This window comes from Sinocyclocheilus grahami, unplaced genomic scaffold (assembly GCF_001515645.1).
Source record: "Sinocyclocheilus grahami isolate Dianchi unplaced genomic scaffold, SAMN03320097.WGS_v1.1 scaffold628.1, whole genome shotgun sequence".
NCBI classification, from domain to species: domain Eukaryota; kingdom Metazoa; phylum Chordata; class Actinopteri; order Cypriniformes; family Cyprinidae; genus Sinocyclocheilus; species Sinocyclocheilus grahami.
This window is the reverse complement of record NW_015505807.1, coordinates 408,633-421,066: the sequence shown is the minus strand read 5'-3', so window position 1 is coordinate 421,066 and position 12,434 is coordinate 408,633. Positions and strand designations below refer to the sequence as shown.

Sequence of the window (12,434 nt, the reverse complement as noted above, 5' to 3'; positions counted from 1 at the left end):
TCATAACTTGGCCATTTGGCCATAACAAGACAGGCAGAGAGTTCATAAACGGCCTCCTTTGTCATAGCTGGACAGGCAGAGAGTTGCCTCCTTGGCATGTCTGGACAGGCAGAGAGTTCATAAGTGGGCTTCCTTGAATGTGGCAGGGTAGACAGGGAGTTCATAAGTGGGCATCCCTGCCTTGAGAGGAGCTGAAGTGGTCACCGCCCCCTCGGGAGGCCACGCAGCAGAAGCTGCCAACTCCGAAAGAGCTGGAGCAGACTCATGGACTGTAGTGGGTTCTGGAGCAGATTCAAGGACTGGAGCTGACTCAGGAGGAGTAACAGAGCAGTGAGTAGCCCAAACACACAGGATGGCGACCGCCATTACAGAGAGCACTGAGCCTAGGGGAACAGTCTCTGTGACAGCCAGTTCTGAGGCCCTTGGGATGCCTGCTGCTCACACCGACATCAACGGTGGGTCTGTCAGACTGGAAGCCATCTTCTGAAGAGACTCAGAGCTGGCGGCTATGACAGGATGAGACTCTGGAATGGGGGTTACTGCGGGAGTTCTGCGTTACTCCTCCGTGACTCCCATAGTAAATTGAGAACTACTTAATTGCAATGCAATATCAATATACTGTTCAAGAGTCCAATTAGGTTCATGAAGTGGCATACAGTAGCTGAGTGGCTCAGAAAGCCCTCCTTGAAAAAATATAATTAAACATACTACGTCCAATGAGGTTGATGTGATGTTGATGTGACCAATGAGGTCTGCCAGTTCAGAAAGTCTCTTACATATTCCTCCATTGTCCAATTCCCCTGTTGGAGATGATTTGTGCGACTGATTTGTGCGACTGGATTCATATTTGTTGGTCTGGAAAAACTCACAAAGCTGCTGGATCTGGGTTTGGCTGAATATTCTGCAACATCGGAGGCGTGACAACGGAGTTGAAGATCCATCTGCAGGCTTTATTTTAAAAGAGTGGTCAACACAGGCAGGGTCAAACACCAGCAAACAGGTATAATCCAGGGCAGACAAAAGATTAATCCAATAAACAGGCAATGGTCAGGGCAGGCAGAAAACTATTAAAAAACAAGGTAAACAGTCCATGGTCAAAAACACGAAGGCAAGGCAAGAAAACACGGATACTAGGGAAAGGTTACAGGCTAACAATATTCAGCAACGTGAGTGTGAGTGCATACTTTATAGTCATCCTTATTGAAAATTAGGTGAAGTCTGATAATGAGTTCCTAGGCTGGGGTTATGGGAAATGGAGTACGGGGTAGAGTGGCAACAGTCAGGGGAGTGCCCTCTGGTGGAGTTCATGGGGACTCCAACTGGAGATCGTGACAGTACTAAAGTATCAGTTGTTTATTGCAACATTACATAACTACAATAACTTTGTCTAGTGCTCTTATGAAAGTTTATAGCATGATTTGTGAAAATGTAACTATGCTGAATGACATGGCATAGACTTCTTCATGGCTAGTTTTTGTGTGTTTCATTTCTTTCTGTAACCTACTTGTTCTACAGATCTGTGTGTACTAGTGTTAAATGCTACTGTTTTTGACAGTGTTGATAACGTTTATGACAGATGATATCATGATAATTTTTGCGTTTCCCTTACCGAATGTCGTATCCTGTCAGCAAAAACCTGTCCATGGGCTTTTTTGATTGCTTTCAGTTTAAGTGCCGGCTATGCAGTGTTGCCAAATATTGATACTAAAACAAACAAAAAACTAAAAATAAATAAATAAACCGAAATTATTTCCAATCTTTTGCAAATAAGATAAAGATATCGCTTTAGATATAACTTCCTACTTTATTAACTTTCTAAAGTGTTAACTTAAGTGGAAAAGACAAGTACAAAAACGATAGGCAAAGTAGTATCGGCACAGGCAAAACTGTTTGCGTTTGAACTTGTGTGACGTTCATGATCTCATTCACATCTGCATTCCCAACCCATCACTTTTGAGTTACTGATTATAAACGATTTTCAACCCAAACTGGGTCAAACCAACTTCTTCACCCAACAATCTCAACCCAGTGTTTTTTAGAGTGTGGCCTACTACCTTAGCATAGCGGTAATTGGTTAAGAAAAGCTCTTTCTCAGGATGACACACGTTTTTGATCAGGAATTGAGGAAGCGGGATAGGATCTTACACAACAGTCTAACATCAGAGGCTAATTGCTAGTTCTAATCAGCCTAGAAATTCAACAACTGTAACAACAACAACATATAATAAATTACAAGTTAAAAGATTAGTTATTTAATTTAAATTGAACTTCTCTTTATTTGCATGGGGATTTTTGTCCAACACAAACTCTCTGTTGTTTCAGTAAGTTGTTAAAGTGATTCTGTACTGTATAGCATGTCATCGCATTCCCTCAAGAATGTCCAAATGTCAGTTCCTACACCCACCCGGGACAGAGACTTCCTGAGTTCTTTAGAGAGTGACAGTATAATACTCGCATCTTATGAAACTCCACACTGTCGACTAAACACTGTTTAAATAAACAGAGCAAGCCCTTAGATGGCACACCACTTTCAATTACATTTGCCCTCATTATTCAGTTTGAAGCTCTATGTTGTGAAATTTGCTGAAATATTTCCCACTTTTATTTTTAGCTTTGATCTGCCATTTGTGATCTCTGTCCAAAAAAAGTCAGAGGAGCGGCCTGCACGTGGTGATGCTTTTGGCACCTTTAACAAGCTTTGATCTGATCTACAGGTTCTCGCTTGGCACTGGGATGCATCCAGACTGGATGCTAATGTTATTTTTCGTCCATACGCATCTGACAGTGACGGTTACTCTGGGATTACTTCTCATTCCAAAGGTGATTATTATCCTTGTCATTAAATCTGTAGAATGTCTGCAAACAGCTTATGGAGCTTAACACAGTCTTGTTTTTGAGAAAGGTTCATATATTGTTTCGTCCTTCACTGCAGTTCTTGTTCACTGGAACTCATACACGGGAAGATATAGCCACAGAGGCTTATGAAGATGAGCTGGATATAGGTCACTCAGGCTCCTGTCTGAACAGCAGCATAACATCTGCCTGGAGTGAGCACAGTCTGGATCCTGAGGACATTAGGGTAAGACATTTTCACCGGCCCTTTGAACTTCTAGACACACAAACAATATCCTAAAACCAAAATCTAAAAATCTGACAAACGTTTGCAACTTTTGTACCCCATTGTTCAAAATTGTCTGGTGTTGATTCAGGATCTCATTTAGATTTCTTTTTATATTTCAGTGAACTCTTGTTAGCGATATCTCTGTCTTGTTTAAGTACACTTATGGTATTTCAGACTTGGTGCATTTTAGGGATTTCATAGCAGTTTGCATGAATTTGTGGCTCCAACTTAGCTTGTTAGCAGGAAATTCTTAGCATTGCTTTGAATATTACAAATAATTTTAGCCATCACAGGTTACCTGTACAAAAGGTAATGATGATGAGCTTGACAGAGGTATTGTTCATTTTTTATTCCATTCTTATGGAGATGACCGCATGAGTATATTATAGGGTTTCCATGGTATTAGAATAGTGAATAGAAATCTTAAACTTTTTTCTCTAAAATACTTTGTGAAATGGATTGTTTTTTGCGAGTGCCATTTCCATTATTTGTTGGATCCCAGACCACTAAATTATTGATGGGGACCAGATCACAAGCAAAATATGATCTGAGATTACTTTAATGCCAAAAACCAATAGCCTCATGATCGGTGCCCTGACATTTAGCGCAGTTGCGCTTCTGGCAACTGGAGTTAAAATTTTGGTAAATTTTTAAGAAACATAAATCTTAAGAAACTATGTGAATGCAATGAGAACTGGGTTATTTTTCACTTGTTTCATATTTTGGTCAGTTTAGAATAGAGGAGTTGAGTTTGGTTCAATTGTCTGGTGTTGATTCAGGATCTCATTTAGATTTCTTTTTATATTTCAGTGAACTCTTGTTAGCGATATCTCTGTCTTGTTTAAGTACACTTATGGTATTTCAGACTTGGTGCATTTTAGGGATTTCATAGCAGTTTGCATGAATTTGTGGCTCCAACTTAGCTTGTTAGCAGGAAATTCTTAGCATTGCTTTGAATATTACAAATAATTTTAGCCATCACAGGTTACCTGTACAAAAGGTAATGATGATGAGCTTGACAGAGGTATTGTTCATTTTTTATTCCATTCTTATGGAGATGACCGCATGAGTATATTATAGGGTTTCCATGGTATTAGAATAGTGAATAGAAATCTTAAACTTTTTTCTCTAAAATACTTTGTGAAATGGATTGTTTTTTGCGAGTGCCATTTCCATTATTTGTTGGATCCCAGACCACTAAATTATTGATGGGGACCAGATCACAAGCAAAATATGATCTGAGATTACTTTAATGCCAAAAACCAATAGCCTCATGATCGGTGCCCTGACATTTAGCGCAGTTGCGCTTCTGGCAACTGGAGTTAAAATTTTGGTCCTTTGCAATCCTGTCTCTCTCTTCACTATGTTCACTTCACTCTTCACTTTCATCTAAATGCAAAAACACCAAACATAAATCTTAAGAAACTATGTGAATGCAATGAGAACTGGGTTATTTTTCACTTGTTTCATATTTTGGTCAGTTTAGAATAGAGGAGTTGAGTTTGGTTCTTCTACAAGGGACATAAGAGTGAAAACCTTCACTTTGTTTTGTATTATGTGTTCTTTGCCTTTATCAGGAGGAGCTCAAGAAACTCTATGCCCAACTGGAGATCTATAAAAGAAAGAAGATGCTGGCCAATAACCCTCACTTACAGAAAAAACGCAGTTCCAAGAGAGGACTTGGACGGACACTAATGCGCCGCATCACAGAAATACCAGAGACAGTGAGTCGGCAATACAGCCGGGAAGATCGAGATGCAAGTGACCATGGGAGTAACAGAGGCACTCTGAGGAGAAACCCATTTGACCCGTCTCACTCCGGGAAGTCAAGGGAAGAATCGTTAAAGAGAAAGATGTTCTCACTGAAGAGATCTCATAGCTATGACCATACACATGACCAAAGAGGGGATACCAATGGGGTGTGTGAAGATAAAATGGAGAACTCTACTACTGAGGCTTCTCTGCTTGACACTTTGATGGGGCGGAGGTCCAACAAGAAGAACCCTGAGGTGCCAAAGGTCAATTTAGCCGAATCTACTGAATCAGTGCCCTTAGTGTGCAAGTCGGCCAGTGCACATAACCTAGCAGCGGAAAAAAAGCCTGTACATCTTCGGACCTCTATGTTACAGAAGTCACTGTCTGTCATTGCTAACGCCAGAGAACGGACGATGGGCATTGCGGGGAAGACCCACAGTGTGGAAGATGCCAGTAAAAAGGGTCTCAAAGCAAGGGACAGCACAGCACTTTCAGAAGTCGATGAATCCCCTGAGTGTTTACCAAAAATGATCATCAGCCAGTCGGTTGAGTACACCAAAACACCTAGTAAGATGGGCATCATGAAGCAGCAGGTGAGTGGCAGTCAGCCTTCCATTTGTTCAGAACCAGGGAAGAGCAAGGACCTGTACGATCTCTCTGAGGTGTGCCCTTGGGAAGTGGAGGAGTTACCCACTCCAACAGAGGGCAAGTCACAGAAGCATGTTTCCATTGCCCCCACTGAAACCAATACAATCAATGGGAGCAGTGCAAAAAGTGGACACAAGTCTCAACACAAACAAAAAGGGTTGGGCCAATCTCTGTCAAACCGGCGCCGCTCCAGAGATAAGACTGGGGACAGGGATGAAGGGAGGAAACCCAAATCACCTCTCAACCTCAATGCCCACAAAGATGCAAGTCCATGGAACTTCGAGGATCTATCGGTGCAACCAATGGAGCCTGTAGGACTGTCCCCCGAGAGAACAAGCCGCAAAAAAAGTGTCACTCCCACAGATGGAAAGCCCAAGATCATACTCTCAGACATCTCCAAATCCACAGGTAGCCTTTTGCAGCCTCCAGCTCTCATGGTGGATATCTGTCCTTGGGATTATGATCCCCCTCTGTCCCCCAACCAGGACAAGACTTCCAGCCTATCCACATATCATTCAAAGAGAAGAGATTCTTGCTCGAAAAGAAAAGGATCCTGCTCCTCCAAAGAGAAAGCTAAGAATAAAGATGATGATAAACGAATGTCCAAAAATAAGGAGCGGAGAAGCTCCTCAAGCAAACCCTCTGAGAAGCGTCGCACAAGCCAAACATCAGAGGGGGACCAAGTTGCCACAGTGGCATCTGGCAGGCGGAGGAGCTCTACTAGAGACTCCTCCATCAGCGGTAGTAAGCGTGCTGACGTTTGCCCCTGGGAGACAGAGGTATTGCCAAGTGTTACCTCAAATGATAAACAGCCTCCAACAGACTCGACAACTCGAACACCGTCCACTTACCTCAACATGGATGAAGTTTGTCCATGGGAATTTGAAGAGAAGTTGTCAGGGAAAAGTGCATGACACAGCAATCACAAAATTAGACTACTCCAGTAAGGTTTCTGAGATGGCAGATTCCATATTTGAAAGTCAAGGCCCAACCAGACCAAGAAAGCGAACTGTAACGATAATTGGCTTCCACATCAAGAACAGACACTAATGTGCACTGCAGTTATGTCGTCTGCCGCTTTAAATGCTGAAGCTCCTTGAAGATGGGTGGAGTCTGATTGGCTGTCAATGTTTTTATCATTCATCAGCTGGAAAACATAATTCTAAACGTTATATTGCTGTGGTGTGGACTTCACTATTTTCATATATTTTTAACAATTACTAAACCTTTATAGTTATAGCTATCATCCTTGGTGTGAATGGGCCTTTAGCCTTATTTTCACACTTATTTGCTTTACTTTTAAATAAGTTTGCATATATACCAAGTAAAACACTTTTTCAGTTTTTAAACCTGTCAGTGTTCCACTGTATTGCCCACGGTACACTGAGTGTTTTAGGCGATTTAGGCAAATTTTACAGGAATGCAAAGGGGTTAATGCTTGTTAAGGCCCGGGTATACTCTACTTTCCGCATTCCGTTCCATCTCGCGCACAGCCACATCCGCACAGCTTTCAAAGTATCCTCAACCTCGGATGAGTGCAGATGGACGAGCTCGACACAGGCGCAGTACCACCTACTTGACTTGCGCTCTGTCTCAACTTTCACCTCGTGCATGCGCTGTTGTACACAGACCGTCCGCGCGGTCTCAAAAAATTGCCAACTTGGACGGGGTGCACGGCTGTCTGCGAGCCCTCCTGATGACGAAAATGACGTAATGTGGATGGTGTGCGGAAGTATACTTTGGCCTTTATGAATGTATAATGTAAAAGTTTCATCAACAAAAACTGGCTTCCGATTGAAATAAAAATATAGTGCCTTGCAAAAGTGTTCAAACCCCTCTCATTTTCAGTTTCAAGCTTGATATTTTATGTATTTATTAAAAACAATATAAAAATTCTGAAGGGCAGGAAAAAACAACAACACAGTGGATGTCCCAGTGGCACTTTTGCTTCAGTTATCAGGAAGTGTTCAGACGATGCAATGTTTAACCCCTAAATAAGAATACCAAAAATCTCTTTGATGAATTAGTTTATTATTTATTCTCACAAACCTTTCTGAAAATTAACAAAAAATAATTATGATAATACTGCAGTTTTTCCAATTCAGTAAATGAGAGAATTTGTTTTTAGGGTTTGAAGACCTTCACAAGGCACAGTTAGAGAGAGTGGGGTAAGATGAGACACATCCTGTATCTAGGAAACTGCATAATTTTTTTTTTTTTTTACAATTTATTTTAAGCTGTAATATTTGGCTGTTTTGATGGAATAAAGCACACAATATATATAATATATATGCAATATATATAAAATTGTTCTATAGATAAATACTTTGAAGATTTGGCTGCAAAAAGTTGAAAATTATACATTTTCAGTGTTATTGCCCAGGAAAAAAGATCTGGTTTGTGTAATTTAAGTCACTTTGAGCTATAGGTATTTAAAACAAACAGAAAACAAGCATTTGTGTAACATTTAAAATATAGCTGTTGTAATTTTCCCATGTGGTAAATATCCCCAGTCTCTACTCTATATCATACATGTTGGTGAGCTGATAGATGTAACTGTATATCAATGATTTGGCTAAATAATAAAATCGAAACATAACATAGGTTTTTAAATTTTATTTCTTGTTTCAAAAATGGTGGTTGGGAAAATTACTTATGGGAAGGCTGATTTGTAAGAAATCATATTTCATTGGCCCTATGCTTTAAATTCTATCTTATAATAGCAGTTTTATAACAGCAGGAGGCTCATCTTACCCTATTCTTATCTACATTTTAAAATTAATGATAAATTACAAAAAATATGCAAAAACATTTCTTTAAAACTTCTATGAACAACAATATTCCCCTGGTGCTCACTTTAAGTGTGAGGGATGGATAATTAAGATCTATCTTTTAAAAATATATCCCATATTGCTCAAAAACCTTCAATTTACCAAATATATTTAGGGATATTTTTCATACTCATGGGTACTATTTTAGACGTGGTCTACAATGTTTTCATTTATTTTATCAAAGACATACAATGAATGGTAAAGACCAGACAACTGTACACCAGCAGGTTGCAATGTAAATCAGTTGTTTCATCATTCTCTGTAAAGAATTTGTATCAGTAAACTGCATGAATGCGAGTAAACCAAACTACATTTTTAATCGGTGTTGAATATTGACAGAGAATTAAAGTTCAAAACATTTGTTTGTTCATTGCATGGGAACACTTCTCTGTTGCATTGTTGCTGGTACAGTTTTTCCCCCGTTTTACAGATCCCTTTCTGTTCTGTTGTGATTTGTATCAGTATCAACTACTGTCTTACAACATAATCAGTGATGTCACCCTATTGATGATTGTTGCATCAGTGTATACAAAGTCACATTGGCTCTTGCATGAGTGAGTAGGTTTGTCTTTTTACTGCACATGAAATTCTGAATCAGCAGGAGTGTTGCGAGTCTACTGAATATCTCAATGCAAAGTTTTGCAATGAATATCTCAATGCAAAAAAAAAACGTCCTGCAATAAACATATTGTGTTCTGATTTTACTGGCCTCATGATCCTCATCATATGCTTATATGATGATGTTTTTAGTCCCTAATGGAATACTTCTCTTGGGTTTGCTTTTTGTCTACCAAAGAAAGTTCCCTAAAATGTAAAACAGGCTACTCACTAAAGTCACAATCAAGACTATTAAGTGAGTTAACATATTTAGTGTCATTTTTGCTGATATTTATATTACAACTATAGCACAAAACAGAATGAACAAGTAATATATGAATATATACACAAAATAGTTCAAATCAGTTAAGCAGTGCTGATTTGTGCTCAAGGAATAGTTGTGTTGTGTCAGTTAAATATATTTCAAGTGCTACAACATACATTAAAACATTGCAATTCTAAAGTGATTTATGACTAGTAGCCTATTTAGTGCAGATGTATTTCAGTGACAGCTAAAGGAACAGTTTAAACTGACATTAACTGACAATTTCCTTACCCACAGGCCATTCAAGATGTAGATGAGTTTGTTTTCTCCAGATTTGGAGAAATGTAGCATTATATCACCTGCTCACCAATGGATCCTCTGTAGTGAATGGGTGCCGTCAGAATGAGAGTCCAAACAGCTGATAAAACATCACAATAATCCACAAGCATTCCACACCACTCCAGTGCATCAATCAACGTCTTCTGAAGTGAAAAGCTGCAGGTTTAGAGCTGCACGATAAATCGCATGCGATATCTAATGCGCATCTATTCAGAAAGCCGGTTCTGTAATCAGTGGTAAATCTCCATCATGTGCGTGCTTTCACATGGAGCAGCATTTACTACACAGAGCCGTTGTTCACAGACAAGCTGCGCAACAGCACGATCGTAGTTTTGTGCAGCTTGTCATTGAACAACGGCTCTGTGTAGTAAACGCTGTTAGCAGACTCTTGACTCTTGTTAGCAGAGTGAGAGAGAACACACCTGACCCCTTCAGCAGCAAATGTGCTTCTGAAAAAGGTGCTGTTAGTGCGCCTCAAGGATTCATGTGCTTCACTAATATGTGCCCCTCATAATACAACATTCTGCATGTATGGTTCCTTATAGAATAAATTATGTACATTGTACCTTATTATAACTCAGAACACACAATAAATGTAAAACACAAGAAAATAAGTTTTGATAAAGTTCACTAACAATATTCAAAGTTTTATAATTATTAACCCAGCTACATACTCCCCCTGAACCTTACAAAACTTGTTCAAAAGGATATAGCTATTATGAAAAATTCTCAAAGAAAACTCAAACTGTCCGGTGCTGTTAGTGCGCCTCAAGGATTCATGTGCTTCACTAATATGTACAACATTCTGCATGTATGGTTCCTTATAGAATAAATTATGTACATTGTACCTTATTATAACTCAGAACACACAATAAATGTAAAACACAAGGAAATAAGTTTTGATAAAGTTCACAAACAATATTCAAAGTTTTATAATTATTAACCCAGCTACATACTCCCCCTGAACCTTACAAAACTTGTTCAAAAGGATATAGCTATTATGAAAAATTCTCAAAGAAAACTCAAACTGTCACTTAATACACTTGTCACAGCAGCATATGCTTCCTACACCACAGGGTAAGTGGTCCAAACAGGTTGATCAGGCCTACTAAGACACACTGGCAAATAAGGTGCCCAAAAACACCATTATATTGACTTATTTATCACAGTGATTCGTAAAACTCAGAATCTCATGTACTATAACAAAATGGGAAAAAAAGATTGGATTAGTCTGGGGATTCAAGCCTGCTGGAATCAGTCTGTATAGATATTAGGTCCGCAGAGAATTGCAGTGGTCGCAGCATGGATGTCCAGGTCATACCTCACCATTTTGCTAAAATGGCATGTGCTTTCCCTTGTAGTGACTAATCTGCAAAGCAAGTAGCGAGGATTCTATGGGACAGGTTCTTCTGCGTTTTTGGCATTCCAGAAAGGATCCATTCGGATCAACGTGCCAACTTTGAGAGCCAACTGATTCATGAACTCCTGGAAGTTGCAGGTGTGAATCATGTCATTTGAACTTCCTTATATGCAGATTTGAACCGGAGCTCCTCACCTCTCAAGTATGTCTACATACTCCGTGAGCTACCGAACAAACCTACCGTCTATGAAAACCCATAGATATGAAGCTGGATATATGTGATGCTAACATTCAAAAGCATCAGTTTTTAAATCTCCCAGCATATTAAAATTGTTTTGTCATAAGTCACAACATAATATTATTCAAGTAATTGTGCGAAAATTACGCTTTATTAATCGAAACTCTGTAAATTTGTGTGAAAAGGAATAAAAGGTGTCTTTTCTTTTGGAAACTGCATTGATATGTACTTATTGGTACGTATTTCGCGTCTCGTGAAAATGTCCCAGGTACGTTTTTGCCATGAGACCTGGTAGACCTGATCTGTGTTAGGGCAATCCGCTTTGTGGAGATACAATTCCATCAATTCAATCCATTCCTGAACCGTGTATTTGTGTACTAACACTCTAGGTTTACCAACAGCAGGCTCTTCCACCCCAGCAACCCTCTACCCCTCCCAAGGTATCAGAGTCTTTCCTTACCCCAGCCATTGTATAAACTTACAACAATAACAGAATAAACACAAAGGAGAACTGACCTCAGACAATGTCAGACAAGAGTGAGGACAAACCAGCATTTCAGTGTGTCAGTCTGCGAAAAGTCTTTTTTTTCCCACAGCTACTGGAACAATGGTGAAACCGATTCCTCAGCTTCCACACGCAGCACTCAGACATCACGAATGCATTGTTAGGTAGGCGTGGCTGACTCTTAACTTTTATAAAGAATATCTCTTTGGATTTGAGACTTTAGTCTTTGCAACTTTACAGATCTTCTTTATGCACCAAGAGCTTGTAACACTCCAAAGAGAAAGAAACAATTGAAATTGCATCATATGACCCCTTTAAAAAGACAGAACAGTGCCAATGTAATCCACCTACAAAGACCACAAAAATATCTCTGAATAAATGAAAGTCTATGAAAATTAAAATATTGGATGTTAACAATCACTTTTTAACACCGAAGACACAAAATGTGTCTTTTTAACACAAAATTAAAATTGTCATTATTTCATTTGCCAAAACCATGCTAGAGAAATTGCCTCCACTATCCAGTGGGATAAACGCCGTTTAGTAATCGGCTTCCCCCACGCAGCTTCCCCCAAGACACAAACAGCTCATCACTCTCTTTCGTTCTTTCCGTGTAAATACGTAAAGCACGCACCGGGCATAACGCATTCAGCCTTTGCTGTTCTGCTGAAGCAAAGGGCGGTGGATACAAGGCTCTTAACTCGAGGAATAATAGAATTGACCACCTTGGGCATAAATGCAGGGTTAGGTTTCAAAAACATCCCTGCGTCCCCTG

General features: G+C 39.6%; 1 protein-coding gene across 1 annotated transcript in view; it reads left to right on the top strand.

The window, feature by feature from the left end:
• The window catches only part of LOC107558004 (probable G-protein coupled receptor 158), a 47,184-nt gene extending 39,608 nt beyond the window's left edge, over positions 1-7,576 (top strand). The window contains exons 12-14 of the mRNA XM_016241605.1: positions 2,649-2,820; positions 2,933-3,079; positions 4,699-7,576. Coding sequence (XP_016097091.1) covers positions 2,649-2,820; positions 2,933-3,079; positions 4,699-6,438 — 2,059 coding nt within the window. The 3' untranslated portion in view covers positions 6,439-7,576. The remainder of the gene's footprint in view (positions 1-2,648; positions 2,821-2,932; positions 3,080-4,698) is intronic.
• The last annotated feature ends 4,858 nt before the right edge of the window (positions 7,577-12,434 follow it).